The sequence below is a fragment of the Triticum dicoccoides genome, chromosome 2A, assembly GCF_002162155.2.
Source record: "Triticum dicoccoides isolate Atlit2015 ecotype Zavitan chromosome 2A, WEW_v2.0, whole genome shotgun sequence".
In the NCBI taxonomy this organism is placed as follows: Eukaryota; Viridiplantae; Streptophyta; class Magnoliopsida; order Poales; family Poaceae; genus Triticum; species Triticum dicoccoides.
In genome coordinates, this window is record NC_041382.1 from 153,122,365 (window position 1) to 153,138,450 (window position 16,086).

The 16,086-nt window shown below is 46.0% G+C and overlaps 1 protein-coding gene across 1 annotated transcript; it reads right to left on the bottom strand.

The window, feature by feature from the left end:
- Nucleotides 1–1,861: 1,861 nt before the first annotated feature.
- LOC119353950 (CMP-sialic acid transporter 2) lies at nucleotides 1,862–6,057 on the bottom strand. Its single transcript, XM_037620651.1, has 15 exons — nucleotides 6,031–6,057; nucleotides 5,641–5,704; nucleotides 5,493–5,556; nucleotides 5,295–5,406; nucleotides 5,132–5,211; nucleotides 4,968–5,043; nucleotides 4,779–4,879; nucleotides 4,266–4,337; nucleotides 4,116–4,164; nucleotides 3,978–4,019; nucleotides 3,733–3,854; nucleotides 3,580–3,639; nucleotides 3,446–3,494; nucleotides 2,450–2,544; nucleotides 1,862–2,356 (listed from the first exon to the last, which is right to left on the bottom strand). Exons 1-15 carry the CDS (start codon nucleotides 6,055–6,057, stop codon nucleotides 2,299–2,301), a joined length of 1,071 nt encoding a protein of 356 aa, XP_037476548.1. The 3' UTR covers nucleotides 1,862–2,298.
- Nucleotides 6,058–16,086: the final 10,029 nt, after the last annotated feature.

Below are 16,086 nucleotides of genomic sequence, written 5' to 3' on the forward strand. Positions count from 1 at the left end.
TTTTTGCTCATCCATTCTGTATCCGTATGTCCGTTCTCGTTGTCCATTGTTAACGGACCCTAGAAAACAGGTATCGGACCCACACCAACAGGTATATCGACATTGGTATACAGATGGGGAAGATTCCACCAGCCCCAATTGCTTTGGGTGAGAGATCGAACCTCCACTCGCTTTTGGTTTCTGCTTTCTCCCTAGGGAAAGAAGATATGATACTTTTCGAAGAATGCAATCCCCGCATTCCGGCCCTGCTCTGCAAATCAACATCTGAAGATCCACGGGTCACCATAATCTTCTGATCCACTAATAAGATTTCGCACTCGAGATGATGTGATCTGAACGAAAAGATAGATACATCCGAGCTGCCCAAGGATATGGTCTGGGTACCGATCTGCTGGGACAAGGGGGAGATCCTAGTACTCAAAAGGCTGGGTAAATTTCGAAATTAAGCGGAGGAAATCCACCAATAAGAGAGTAATAGAAAAATTTCTTTCAATCCATTAAGAAGATACTTAATTCGTTATACAATAGAGACGGGAAAAAGATGATGATAAAAAACTCCATAATAATAAAAAAATCCAAGAAAAAAGATATAACAGATGAGGAAGGAGCTAAAGAACCTATCAACAATGATGCATCTAGTGGCATTACATAAAAAAAATTAAAAAATGAAACTGTGTGTATACATAACCCATGTCATGAATCTTGGCGCAAATCGTTGGCCCCCGGACCTACGTGCTGTAAATCCTCTCCCCTGAAGTTGCATTGTTTCTGTCTAAAAATGTGCAACTTCCTAGTCGTGCATCTTTGAATCTCAATAAATATGCATGTACACACATACAACTAGTCAATTGACCGTTTGACAAAGAATCAACATACAAGATGATTTGACCCGCCATTTTGCTTCTCGGGCGACGATTCTCCGGATGGCCGGTAAAGACGATAGGCAGTCAGCTTTCCAAACAGAGGACCTCAGGACTATACTCTGTGGCCTCCGTGTCCGTACTCTAGCAGCATGGCACTATACGGCAAGCGGAGATAAAGCACGGCGTCTTTCTACTTGGCACGGAGTATTGGAGGAGCAGTCGCCTTTTTCTTTGGGACTGCCTGCCATGCCATGCCTTTCATCAAAGAGTCGCAGAGCCAGATTCTTCGTGAAACAGGAAAGGGGAGCAGGGCTGGCTCAGCATGGGAGAGGAGAGGATCGAGTCACTGAATCGTGACGTTTTTCTTTTACTTTTATGGCGAGAACACTGAATCGTGGTAGTGACTAGTGACGTTTGGGCCCGAAATATTGGTGAATGTGCGGTGGAGTCCTATACTCCTATCCTACTTGAGCCCGTCCGTGAGCGTGCACAAAGCATGAAGTACACATGCACTGCGGCGGAGCACAGTACTGTAGTAGTACTACGTTGTTCCATTGCGCTCTCCGTGACTCCATCGAATTCTTATCTTACTTCCTGATGAAGGGGAGGCGACAAAATGGCCTGCCAATAATGGAGGAAAGTTAGCGTACTGTGCATCGTCGTCGTCCTGTGAGAGACGTGGTTTGAAATGGGCGCGGCCCTTTCAGGCGTATCTGCCGGGCAGGTAGCATAGCTCGGCCGCTGTTGCCGGCATGGCATGGCCGCGCGCTCTGCCTCGGGCGCCGCTTGATCATCTGCAGCCAGTTGCCAACGAACGGGGACGGGGCACAGCACGGGACTGCTTGGGCACACGGGCGGCCATCGAATGTGGATTCCTACTCCTTCTGCCGCTGCTCCTACGCTCGCTTTGCTGTGCACGCCCCGTGATCCATTGCCGCCTACAGACGAGCTCAAAGATTTTTTCTACAGCACAACTATAAAGTTAGCTATGCCAAGAGTTCGAGGTAGCATGTTTGCTGACTCATACTTTCAGATCGAAACATTGGGCATGGACATCTGCGCAACTTGTCAGTGCCTACAATGATAATTAGCTAGTAATAATCCGAGTATGGCTAAAGAGGTCAAAAGGAAGGCATGAAGAAAACAGCCAGCATCTCGCATTCTCGCTGACCTCCCCAGATAAGAAACTAGCGGCACCCACCCTGATCACCAGGCAAAAGTGAACCAGGGATGCCACCACAGAAGCAGCTCAAACGGACGGTGAACCTGAATATGTCACCGGGCGATCCATCGCCTTGCCTCAACAACAGTTCCATGAACTAGAACCAAGTCTACTCTCCTCCGATGCTGCCGTCCTGTGCTATCCGTAATCCGTTCCGCGACGCGGCATCGAGGCACTCGCTGCCAATCTTGGAAAGAAAGATGGGGGCGGAACTCATTTCTGCTGCTGTGGCTTCCCGACAGAATGCAGATACACCGATATCGAAACGACCCTGAAATGAGTAGCAGAGCTTTGTTAGGCCATCATGGGTTACAAGGCTCCGGTCGAGATATCTTGTTGCTGCTGCATTTGCATCATCACTTACGTAGACCCAAGGAAGAATGCAAGGGACAGATTGAAGCCGAACAAGAAGACAGATACGATTGCTGTCAGAAGCATTGCGACTGAAGTTGAATACACCTGTGAATGTGTGTGTGCAGAGACACATGGTTAGGCCAATCAAATACAAAGTGCAAGTGTGTAAAGACAAAAGAGTAGCGTGAATGGCTGATATCAATAATCTTTTGATCTGCCTCAATAATTACTAGAGCATTTCATAATTCATAGAATCTCAGAATAAATACAAAACCAAGGCATCTTAAATATCACATCTAAAGACCACATTAATCTACTGTCCAAATTGCAGGATAACTGACTGATACAGTCTCGTTTTCTTTCTTTTTTTTCAAGAAAACGCAAAGAGATTCTTGCGTTTCTTTGTATTGAAAAGATAGGGTTTATGTTACAATCCTTCTAGGAGGTAAAGTCTCATTTTCTTGCTTCCCAAAGGATGAACAGAATCTGTTGATTGTTTTGTGAAGAGATTTAGATAGTATGTCAATTACAATAGTTTCTCAGATAACAGAATGTGGACTGTCGAGTAGTCCAAATTTAAGAATGCAGACATGCATACATGCTATAAGATGAAAACGACTGACTTTTGTAGTCCATCAAGGCACGGAAACTGATAATAGAAAGATGCGAAAAGTTCTCCGATTGGCATAATTCAACGAGACAGCCATCTGAACTTAAGTTGAACTAGCAATGCATGGATATTTTTAATGCAATGCAACGAGTATGTAAACCACATCTTTTTATTTAATAAAAAGTCTAAAACCAACGTGACGGGGGAAAGATTTTAGGAGAACAACCAAGATTTTAATTACAAACTGCCACTAAAACGGTAAGTGGTGACTCAGTAGGGGTAACGTTAGGTGATGGAATAAGCTACAGCTACTAGAATGTGCAATTTTGTGGCAAAGATGGTTATAACACAAGAATTTAAACCACGAAACCCATTGTAGAAATTAAGAATTTTTACCTTGACAATATTGTCAGCATACTTCATCACCATTGATACAGCAATGCCACTGCAAAGAATACCAAAAATATTACAACGTAATTTCACCCCAAACGATGAAATGTTAAATCAGATGAAAGATTCAGCTGTAGTACCTGAGTGCATGGTTAAGAATCATCAGAAGTGTAATAAACGAGTAGCCATGAAAAAAGCCTCTGCATTAGATGGCAGTCAGGTTAGAATAAGCAATATCATGCATTGTAACAAAATATTATGACAAGAATGAAGCAATTTACAACACAACTAACTTGTTCATGACAGCATCAAAGTCCTGAACACAAATGGCAACTAAGTTGAAGAGCATTCCAAAAATGTACAGCCAGAAATTCTGCACATTGATGTTTCTCGAAGGACGTTTTTTTATTATAGCCTGCATTGTTAAAAAATGAATATGACTTACGCCCTTCAGAAATTCCCTTCACAGTCGAATCAAATGATTATTTCTAAAGCAAGATACATAAGCAAAGAGGAGCAATTGCACAAAGTCACATACTTCTGTGTATACCCCAGCAAAACCACTTAGAAGAGCCATCACCTGAAACAAAAATACAGTCAGTAAGTTGGGTAAAATAACTTGCTATAACACGTCCAAGTGACCAGACTGAACGATTTTTTTCTCTTATATGCTTACAATGGCCATCATCCAACCTTGAATTGGCGTTTGAAGAACATGGTCTGATCTGAAAGGGGCATATTATTTCTCTTAGCTGAACATATTGATTAGAGAAATGGGGAAAGAATACCGAGAAAGGGAAAAAGAATCCAAACTTATTTTGCTTACGAGGGGTTTAGCTGAGCCGTAGTGCAGCCAGCACATAAGAGAATAAATGCAGCCCACTGAATTTCACTTAATCTGGAAAGAACACGAAGCATTCAGTGATGCAACATAGTTCAACAATCACCATGCCAGATTAACAATTGAAAACAGGTGTTGCTGTGTTAGGGAAGAAGAGTACTATGAACAGTTCTTGAAAGAATGAAGAGGAATAAGAACATTTGTGGCACTTAAAGAACACCATATAAATTATGATGGGAAGCTCAGGCTAGTGAATTATTTCAAAATGCCTACAGGTTACGATGTTACATGTTTGTGTGGTCCTGCAGAATGATGAATACTTGGTGAGGAGCTGAATGCTGCTACATCATTTCAGCAAAGCTAAAGTATCCAACATAATATTACAAGGCTTGAAAGAAATATAAAAAATAAAGATATCAGCAAAGTAGAAAAAGAGCACATATTGTTAGTTCCCTCTGTTCCCAACTTCCAAAGCCACATTAAGCTAGTCGGTCTTACTTTTTCTTTAAAATGATACGGTATAAGACACCAGTGCTGATAATATTCAGGTTCTTCAGGATCTGGTAAGCTGGTGCATCCACATAGGCGAAGATGTAATACTGGCAGGTAGAGGAAACATGGTTCAAACTTTTGTTGTTGCAGACATGAAGTTATTTTATCACAAGAGACATTGACAAGTGGGCATACCTGCAATAGATTCTTTACCATGTAAAGTGCGGCAGGGATAGGATAAACACTAACTTCGTCAAATGATGTACTTAACCTGAAAATAAAAAGAAATGTCGGTAGAGAATATGGAAAAGGAAATAGAGATTCGTAACTTAATCGGTAGATTATGGTAGAATGGTCACCTATTATCTTCTGTAACACCTTGACTGTTCCATGTTCTGTACAGGGCTAGAAGTGATAATAGACATTTTAAAGCTTCCACCTAGACACAGATAAATAAATTCACGAGAACAAAAGGGGAACCTCCTATCCCTACTATCACCAAGAGAAAACTTAAATTCTCACCGAAAAGTTTGCTGTTGTGACACTATATTCATACTTTCCAGCTCTTTTTGACCACACAATCAGTATTGCCTGGGAACTTGTTAGTAATGTCAACGCAATTGTTACAATAGACCTGCAGCAACAATCGACACTTGCCAGTAAATATTCTGATTTTCCAGAAACTATGTGATACGGCACAAAGGTTGCAAACAGTCTTACTTTTGCTTCCAACTATTCTTGCCCTTCGAACCTCCTGCGGTGCCAAGGGGGGAAGTTGCTGCAGCTGTATATATAGCACACGCATTAAAGATGTGATGTTACTGATTATAGTCCAAAGAGAAATTTCAACAATGGACCAAGAGCTTACTGCTAGAAAGAGACCTCCCATCAGGGCTTTCTATGTCCTTCTGAGATATGGCGTCATAACTCTCCTTCAGATTATACAGGACAAGACAGGTTGTCAGCACACAACACAATTGATAAAGTACAGGTTCACCATACCGCAAGGAACCTCAAACGAACACGGGAAGGCACTGCAGGAGCTTGAAATTTAGCTCAGCCCCGGGGGTTACCGATGGCGAACATCGGCATGTACTAAGAATCCTGGAACCCTACGGCGGGAGACAGAACAAACAAAAGGGAAAAGGGGAAACGAAAATCCGCCGCGGCAGCGATCTATTCTGACCTAAAGGCGCCGTCGACGGAGGGCCAGCGCGAGTAGCGGCATTCCTCCCTAGGGTTGCGGGTTTAAACTCACCTGATCCTTCACTCTTCTGTACTCCATTGCGTCCTCTCGGGCCTTCGCCTTGTCCTCCTCTCGCCGCTCCTGCTGCCGCGGTTGCCGGCTCGGGAGTGGGAGGCGGAGGCGCGAGGCTCCACGATGCTGGAGGCGGAGATTGGCCGCCGGGCCCTCCCCGTGGGATCGGTAGTGAGCAAGCGCGGAGCGGGCTGGGGTGGGGAGTGAGGAAAGAATCACGGCGGCGAGGAAGAAGAGAAACACCTCCAAAAACAGAGCGGAGAGAGGGATTTGGTGCTAGCTTTTCCTTTGGCCTCTGACGAGTGGGTCTCACGTGGTACTTCCTGGTTTGCAAAATGTCTCTTTAATCATCTATATAGAAAAACATTTAATTGGCATTTTTTTTCAGAAATGGTGCATTTTTTTCAGAAGTGCTGCGTTTTAGCTTTAGTAGACAAAAGTCGGGTCATTTCTTTCAATTTTAGTAAAATTTCTTGTACCACCACCGGCGACACCTAGACGATACGACATCTTTGATTTTTATGATTTGTAGAATATTATAATAGAAAAATAATGGTTTGAGATGTCATGTACTCTTGAATCTTGTTGATTGTGAAACCACTAGAATTGCCATCAAAAGGGATTAACACACCTCCGAGTTTCCAATTAGTTATGGACGAATGAGGCAACGTGCCCGTTAACCACCTGTTCATTAAACGTGGCTGTTCGGATGGCCGCCATGCGGCATCGACGTGTCTCCATCACCAAGGGCCTAACCGCCTCTCCCCTCTTCTGGCCTCCTCCCTTCCCATCTCCTCCACTCTCTCAAAGACAATGTTGTCCCACAAGTACAACCAATTCGCTAAACTTGGTGGTCCAGCAGAACCTGCCGGCAAAGATGACATGCAACCGCGGGGCAAATTCTCCCTGTGGCGCGCTACCCGCGAAGCCGGCACATCCTCCTCGTGTGGCGGCGGGTGCGACAGAGATGGAGGCCCCTGTGGCGGCGACCGCGATGGATCTAGCGCCTCAGGCGCCATTGTCCCCATCGAGGCCACCCCACTCGATGTATAGGAGACAGGGTCGGAGCCCAAGGACCCAACCATGGTCGTGATGCGGCTCCCTCGAATCGACAATTAGGTAGGACAGCTGGCGGTCATAGCTCCGACCCCTACACCTACCTCAAGACTTGTAGGATCGAAAGTATGTCTAGAGGGGGGTGATTATACTACTTAACCAAATAAAAATCTAGCATTTTCCCAATTTTAAGTCTTGGCAGATTTTAGCAACTTAACACAAGTCAGGCAATCAACCTACACATGCAAATCTAAGAGTATAGCAGCGGAATGTAAATCATTGCGTATGAAGATAAAAGGGAGGAGTTTGGAGGGAGTAAACACAATGTAGACACGGAGATTTTTGGCGTGGTTTCCGATAGGTGGTGCTATCGTACATCCACATTGATGGAGACTTCAACCCATGAAGGGGAACGGTTGAGCGAGTCCACGGAGGGCTCCACCCACGAAGGGTCCATGAAGAAGCAACCTTGTCTATCCCACCATGGCCATCGCCCACGAAGGAATCGCCTCGCTTGGGTAGATCTTCACAAAGTAGACGATCTCCTTAAACTCCTTGGTTCAACTCCACAATCTTGACGGAGGCTTCCAAGTGACACCTAACCAATCTAGGAGTCACCACTCTCCAAAAGATAATAGATGGTGTGTTGATGATGAACTCCTTGCTCTTGTGCTTCAAATGATAGTCTCCCCAACACTCAACTCTCTCTCTCAGATTTGGATTTGGTGGAAAGATGATTTGAGTGGAAAGCAACTTGGGGAAGGCTAGAGATCAAGATTCTTGTGGTTAGATTGGAATATCTTGGTCTCAACACATGAGTAGGTGGTTCTCTCTCAAAAAATGAATGCTGGAAGTGTAGGCACGTTCTGGTGGCTCTCTCACCGAATGAAGGAAGGGTGGAGGGGTATATATAGCATCCACACAAAATCTAACCGTTACACACAATTTACCAAACTCGGTGGGACCAAATACTCAAGCTTGGTCAGACCGATTTAGTTCAAAATGTGAATGTTAAGATTTTCGGTGGGACCAACATGTCAACTCGGTGGGACCAATTTTATTAGGGTTAGGGCATAACGTAATCTCGATGAGGCCGATCACATGAACTCCGTGAGGCATATTTCTGTAATGGGCAAACAGAGAGTTGGTCAGGCAAACTCGGTGGGACCGATCGCTCATTTCGGTGAGACCGAAACGTTACGAAAAGGAAACAGAGAGTTTGCATTGCGAACTCGGTGAGACCGATCGCTCATCTCGGTTAGACCGAAACATTACGAAGGGAAACAAAGAGTTTGCAATCCCATCTCGGTGAGACTGAGATCCCTATCGGTGAGACCGAACTGATTAGGGTTTCTGGCTATGCCTATATCAAATGAACTCGGTGGCGCCGGATAGTTCAAATTGGTGGGGCTGAGTTTGAATTTTGTTTTGGGACATATGTGGATATGAGAAAGTGGTTGAGGGCTTTTGGAGCATATCACTACGCATTTTGAGCAAGCAAGCTATTAAGCAACACCTCACCCTTTTTTAATAGTATTGACTTTTCCTATGGACTCAATGTGATCTTGGATCACTAAAATGAAAATGTAGAGTCTTGAGCTTGAGCCAATATGTGTCCTTAGCATTTTGAGGGGTCCACATCTCTAGTCCATGCCATGCCAAACATTGAACTTTCTAAAATGATCATCTTGAAAGAGTATTAGTTCAATGAGCTATATGTTGTTAAGAATTACCAAAACCACCTAGAGATTAGTTGAACTTTCAATCTCCCCCTTTTTGATAATTGATGAAAACATATAGATTAAAGCTTTGAGAAAAGCTAATACGAATGAAATGTATCGTCGCTTTGAGAAGTATGTGATAAGCAAGAGCTCCCCCTAAATTTGCGCATTATTTAAAATTTGCTTTTGAATGTAAATGCACAATCGATTAGGATCATGGGTTGCTCTTCCATATCACATACATCTTGGTGGAGCGCTCAAAATGATAGTAAATGATATATGCACTCATCACCAAGGCAAAGTGAATGATCATACATGAGAGATAGATAATATCATCATTCAAGCACAAGCATTAACGTATGATATGATCAAACTCATGACCATACAAGTATCTCACACACACAACCATAAAGTAGCATCCAAGCAAGCAAACAAATAAGTATAAAACAAGTAGCAAAGGAGGTAGCAAAAAGAAAGAAGCAAATCTCTCTCTCTCTATCTCTCGAAGCCTATGATCTATACACTTTCTCCCCCTTTGGCAACAAGTTACCAAAAAGCTTGAAAATGCATAGTGCTATGCGGCTCTCTAAGCTTGATCTTCGAGAGGTGGCGTGGAAAGGACTCCTAGGACGAATGCATCTGTTGAGGTTGTTGGAGCTGGTGGAGTGCAACCGAAAGGGCTATTGAAGGTGTGGCTGCAGGTGCCGACGTAGTAGCTCTTGTGTCTGTCACAGGAACTGCTGCAGATCTCTGTGCCCGAGGCACACTCTGAAAAACATCAGTGGTAGCTTTCCCTTTCCTTTCTTCAGCTTCTTCTTGGAGCTGCTCAACAACTGTTTGCATTTCTGTCACCTTCAAGTCTAGATCATAGAACTTTGTCTCAGTTATCCTCTCAAGACTCTCTTGATTCTGAGTCAGGGTGGTCAATCCTTTCTCAACCCTCAAAGTGGCTTGAATAAGATATCGAAGTTGATCTTATTTTGACTTTAGGAAAACTTGTGAAGCCTCTTTAACACTTGTCATCTTGGCTGTCTTCTCTGCTTTAGCTTTCTCCCCCTTCTCTTGAGCCTCTACTGATGTAGGATCTTCAATATCCATGACAACTATGTTGTCCTCAAAGTTAGGCCTCAAGGGAAGGTGTTCTTTATCCAACAAGTATGTGCATGTGCCCATCTTGGAGTTGATGAGCATCTGGATGTGTGGAGCATACCCACATGATCTCTCTTTTGGTCAGCAGTTGTTCTCTTGATGGTCTCAACAATCAAACTCATCACCTTGAATTTCTGGGGCACATCAAACAACTGAAGCAGATTGATGGAGTGGCCTCTGATCATCCTGTGATCTCCTGATTTGGGCAACAAGGTGTGCCTCAAGATGGTGTTAATAGTGGCCAGTCCAGACAACAGATAATATACATAGCCTAGCTTATGTGTCTCCAAGGCTTTGTCAGGAATTTCCTTGTACATGTTGGCCATGGAGTTGTGATCTTTCTTTCTCTTGGCATAGACATCTATGTCATCCTCAAGCTCTGCAAGGGCATTGATGAGCTTGGCCCACTCAACAATTGTTGATTGGTACCTTGTACCTTCAGACATCCAAACAATCCTTCCATCTAGATAGAAATGAGTTGTAGAATAGAATTGCATAATGAGCTCATCATTCCACTTGGTCAGTTTCTGACCCACAAAAGTGTCTACTCCATTGAGTCTGAAACTTTCATGTACTCCAGGGAAGTGGTCTTCATTGTTGTCGATGTATTTCCAGTCTACCCACTTCATGTCACACACTATGGGCTTCTTATCCAACAGAATTGTCTCATAGAAGTCCTGCTGCTCCTTGGTGTGAAATCTATAGTCCACAGCAGTCCTTCTCCTCACAGCATAAGGGTCTGATTGTCTCCACAATCTGAGACCTGCATCCTTTCTGACTTTCATGTTTTTTGCCACTCGATGATTGTCATCATGGTCAGGGATCTTTGGCTTTAACTTTCTGTTACTTGGGCTTCATCATCATCTTCTTCTATTTCCAGCACTGGGCCTTGTTCAGCAGCTGGTATATTTCTTGTGCTCCTCTTTGGTGCAGTCTTGGGGGCTGAAGCAGTAGATTTGGTGGCAGTCTTGGGCTTTGAAGGAGCAGCCCCAGACTTGATGGCATCCCCCATCAACTTTTGTGCTTTAGATGCTGGTGCAGCATCTTCTTCTTCCTCTTCTTCCTCATCCTCTGCCGGGTCTCATCATAGAAGACCTGCCAATTACTCTGGCCATGGTCTTCTTGACCCTTCCCTTCTCTTCTTGCCCTTGATACGTCCATTTTGCATCATGCTTTTATATCGATATTTATGGCATTATGGGTTGTTATTACACATTAGGTCACAATATTTATGCCTTTTCTCTCTTATTTTACAAGGTTTACATGAAGAGGGAGAATGCCTGCAGCTAGAATTCTGGGCTGGAAAAGGAGCAAATATTATAGACCTATTCTGCACAACTCCAAAAGTCCTGAAACTCCACGAAAGTCAGTTTTGGAATATATTAAAAATATTGGGCGAAGAAAGCACCAGAGGGGAGCCAGCCACCATCCACGAGGGTGGGGGCACGCCCTACCCCCCTGGGCGCGCCCCCTGCCTCGTGGGCCACCTGGCAGGCCCTCGGTGCCCATCTTTTGGTATAAGGTGTCTTTCGCCCTGAAAAAAATAAGGAGGAAGATTTCGGGACGAAGCGCCGCCGTCTCGAGGCGGAACCATTCTAGGGCTCCGGTGGAGCTGTTCTGCCGGGGAAACATCCCTCTGGGAGGGGAAAATCATCACCATCGATCCTCTCATCGGGAGGGGGTCAATATCCATCAACATCTTCACCAACACCTCCTCCTCTCAAACCCTAGTTCATCTCTTGTATCCGATCTTTGTCTCAAAACCTCAGATTGGTACCTGTGGGTTGCTAGTAGTGTTGATTACTCCTTGTAGTTGATGCTAGTTGGTTTATTTGGTGGAAGATTATATGTTCAGATCCTTTATGCATATTAATACCCCTCTGATTATGAACATGAATATGATTTGTGAGTAGTTACATTTGTTCCTGAGGACATGGGAGAAGTCTTGCTATAAGTAGTCATGTGAATTTGGTATTCGTTCGATATTTTGATGAGATGTATGTTGCCTTTCCTCTAGTGGTGTCATGTGAATGTCGACTACATGGAATTTCACCATTGTCGGTGTCAAAACCGGCGGATCTCGGGTAGGGGGTCCCAAACTGTGCGTCTAGGCCGGATGGTAACATGAGACAAGGGACACGATGTTTTTTACCCAGGTTCGGGCCCTCTCGATGGAGGTAATACCCTACTCCTGCTTGATTAATATTGATGATATGGGTAGTACAAGAGTAGATCTACCACGAGATCAAGGAGGCTAAACCCTAGAAGCTAGCCTATGGTATGATTGTTGTATATGGAGTTGATTGCCTACGGACTACAACCCTCCGGTTTATATAGACACCGGATAGGGTTAGGGTTACACAGAGTCGGTTACAATGGTAGGAGATCTTGAATATCCACATCGCCAAGCTTGCCTTCCACGCCAAGGAAAGTCCCACCCGGACACGGGACGAAGTCTTCAATCTTGTATCTTCATAGTCTAGGAGTCCGGCTGAAGGTATAGTCCGGCTACCCGAACACCCCCTAATCCAGGACTCCCTCAGTAGCCCCTAAACCAGGCTTCAATGACGACGAGTCTGGTGCGCAAATTGTCTTCGGCATTGCAAGGCGGGTTCCTCCTCCAAGTCCTTCATAGAAGATTGTAAACACCAAGAGTAGTGTCCGGTTCTGCAAAATAAGCTTCCACATATTGCCATAGAGAGAATAATATTAACACAAATCAAATCTGCTGACGTATTCCGCAGTGCGTCATCACACTATAGCCAAGTCCTTCACTCGAATCGTTTTCACTTTTCCACCTCAGCGTATTTTGCGAGGCGGTTTCCTTGGCACATCTTGTTAAAGCAGAGATCGTGTGCCCCCCTTTTACGGGATTCTCATCAATACGGACGTGGGTAACCCAATCGTGCCCGTTAGCACGTTTTCTCGATTAAAGGCGAGTCCCAAACGGTTACAGGGAGGGCTCCTGGTATTCAACCTCTTATAAAGAGACCAAGGCCTTACTCCTTTTTCCAATCTCAAATGAGTTCGCCCGTCGCCTCGAGTTCCAACACCCTAGGCTCCATATTCCAGGCGCTTCGGACCTTCGATAATGTCCGGTTCCGACCTTCAAGGATGATGGATGCCCTCCTCCGTCATGGAGGAAGACGTGCTAAAGTTGAGAGAGGCTAAGTTCTTGACCGCCGAAATTCCGCATAGGTTGCCTGCTCAAAGGCAGGCTATTCCCAGTCCCCAGCCCGGTGAGAGCGTAGTGTTCATGTCTCACTTCCTTCGGGGGTTAGGCTTCCCGATGGATCCCTTCGTGAGGGGGCTGCTATTTTATTACGGGCTGTAATTTCATGACTTAGCTCCGGAGTCCATCCTCCACATTTCCTCATTCATCATTGTGTGCGAAGCGTTCCTCCGTGTTACTCCTCACTTCGGATTATGGCTCAAGACCTTTGGAGTGGAGCCGAAGATGATCAAGGGACGGCACGCAGAGTGCGGAGGCGCTGTCATAAGTAAGAATATTGATGCTCCATGGCCCGAGGGCTCCTTTCAAGAGGAGCTCGGCTTGTGGCAACGAGAATGGTTCTATATCATCACTCCCAGGAGCGCCAAGTGGGCGGCGCCTCCTGCCTTTCGCTCGGGTCCCCCATCACGGCTAGCGTCATGGGTCAACAAAGGATTAGATTACGGGTTATCCAAAGACGTGCCCTTGTTGCAGGGCCGTATCAGGGATCTCTTAGAAAGAGACCTCAACCTGGTCAAGGTGACGCAGGTCATGCTGATTTGCCGAACACTGCCCGACAAACGTCGCTCCCTTCGTCTGTGGGAGTTTAATCCGGAGGGACCACGAGCTCTCCAGCATTTTATGGGCGCAACGCCCGTGGAGATGTATAAACTGTTCTTCGGATCACAAATGATGTGTCCGGATTTGACCGAGGACGCAGGCCTAAGCTGCAATCGCCTGGATACCCAAGTAAGCCTTGTGCCCGGACCTACTATCCATATAATCGTCATAAACTTGCCCCTAAAAGAGCTACCCTTTTAAACAGGAGTGGATAGCGAAGGCAAAGCTGATCAGGTGTCCGGCTCCCCTTCCCGAAACCAGGCCGGATCCTGTGCTTGTCAGGATGTTGAAGATAATGCCTTTGGAGGGAAGTAAGGGGAAGGACAAGGGAACTATGGCCTCCTCGAAGGAGGCTGCTCCGAAGGGAGGAACCGACAATTCCTCTCCCAAGGGGAAGAAGAGGGCCGCCTCTGACGACCCGGAGACCATGGCCCCAAAGCGGGGGAGAAAATCCTCGTCAGAGGGTCCGACGCCGGGGAGTTCCTGGACCGAACTACGCCCTCAAAGGGATCAACCCTCCAGCGAGCCGTAAGTAGAGAGAGGTTTTCCTTTTGAGGGATGAGAGAAATCCTTGATTTATATCTGAGAAGATTAACCGAAATTTTACCTTGTAGCTCGGACCTCAGCCCTTCTCAGCAGGGCTCGTCTTCGAGGGATCTTCTTCCGGAGATGATGGAGAGCGGGACGCCTCCCCCTGCCGTACCGCCTAGCGAGGCGGGCAACCCTGAGGTGTCGTTGCGGAGGGTTTCTCTGAATCCGGCAGGGGCGAAAGATAGCTATGTGGCCCCCCAAGGCTCTCCGTGTTCGGCCTTCGAAAGAGGCCATAGGACAAGTCCGGCACCGTCTGGTGCTCGGCCGGAGGAGCTAAAGATTCTGCTGGGGCGAGCTTCTATCTCAGAGGAGCACCGTGCATTGATGGGCACGGTGATTGAAAGGATTTCATCCGCAGAAAGCGGATTGCATGAGGCCGTCAAAAGTTTACTGACGGGTTTTGAGGTATGTTAGATAATGTACACTTTTGTCAGTTGCGCATAAGTAAGATGCGCCCTGTGTAGATAGTAGCCCCTGAGACTCTGCGTGTTGTCAAGAAATGACGGCATGCAGAGGATCATAATCCCAGGTCTAAGATGTCGCCTTTGAATGTAGGTGGCGAGGTGTCCGGAATCAAGCCGAACTGATGATGTGGCCGAACTAAAGCGACAATTGGATGTGGCAGATGCCGAAATCGCGCTTGTCAACAAGCGGCTTAATGAGGCTCAAGGTATGTAATTCTTCGGGCGGCATCAGGTAAGAGGAGCTTCATGCCAGCATCTTACAATGTGTGTGCTTGACGCAGATGGTACGGCCGCTGTGGAGAATCTTAGGGCAGAACTTGCCCGAGCTAAGGAGCAAGCCAGAAAAAGCGATGCGGCTGCCGAGAAGGACCTTGAAGAGCTGAGAGCCGAACAGGCTGCTCACTGCCGAAGCAAAGAAGAGATGGCCGAGATGGCCGAGAAGTTAAAGAGCGCTGCAGACCGTTGCAAACTTCTTGAGAAAGAAGACCGGACGAGACAGACGGACTTAGAGAGGGCCGTTGCCGATGCCAAGGACGCTCGCTCTGCGATGAGAGCTGCAAAGGAGGAGCTGCGTCAGGCCGAACAAATTGCGGCTGGAAAGCCCTTTATGCTGCAGAGGAAGTTTTGTGATCCGAAGTTTGCTCCGTTGGACCGGATGTGGAGTGTGGAGGATACCTATCTAGACTTGGCAGCGAGTGCTGCTGATGCGACCAAACACTTTCGAGATCAGAAAGATCACGAAGTGGAAAAGCTTTTCTGGTCGCAATTTCACAATCCAGAGCGTCCGCTGGCAGTGGATGATCGTTTGGCTCAATGGGCCGAACTGAATAGGTTGTCTGGACTCGCCATGAAGTACGTCATGGGTCACCTGTGGCCGGGGAGATCGGAGCCGAAGAGTTATTTCAGCTTGGTGCAGCAATTCCTTGATGCGGTGCCGCGTATAAATGCAATGAAGAGGTCAGCATGCATAGAGGGCGCTAGGATGGCTCTTGCCCGTGTTAAGACATACTGGGCAAAGATGGAGACCACCATTGTTGCATCCCGAGATTCGGACAAAAGCCGAGTACCCTCCGAGCACTATTTTCAGGAAGTTCTTGAAGGCGCTCGTGTAATAGAGACGCAGTGCCCAAAAGATGCTATGTTATGATAGCATATGTAATTATAAAGTAATATTTTGATAAACTGTAGTGGCCTTTTTTATACTTGTGCCTCCAAGTATTGTGAACACCTCCTGTGCGGCCGT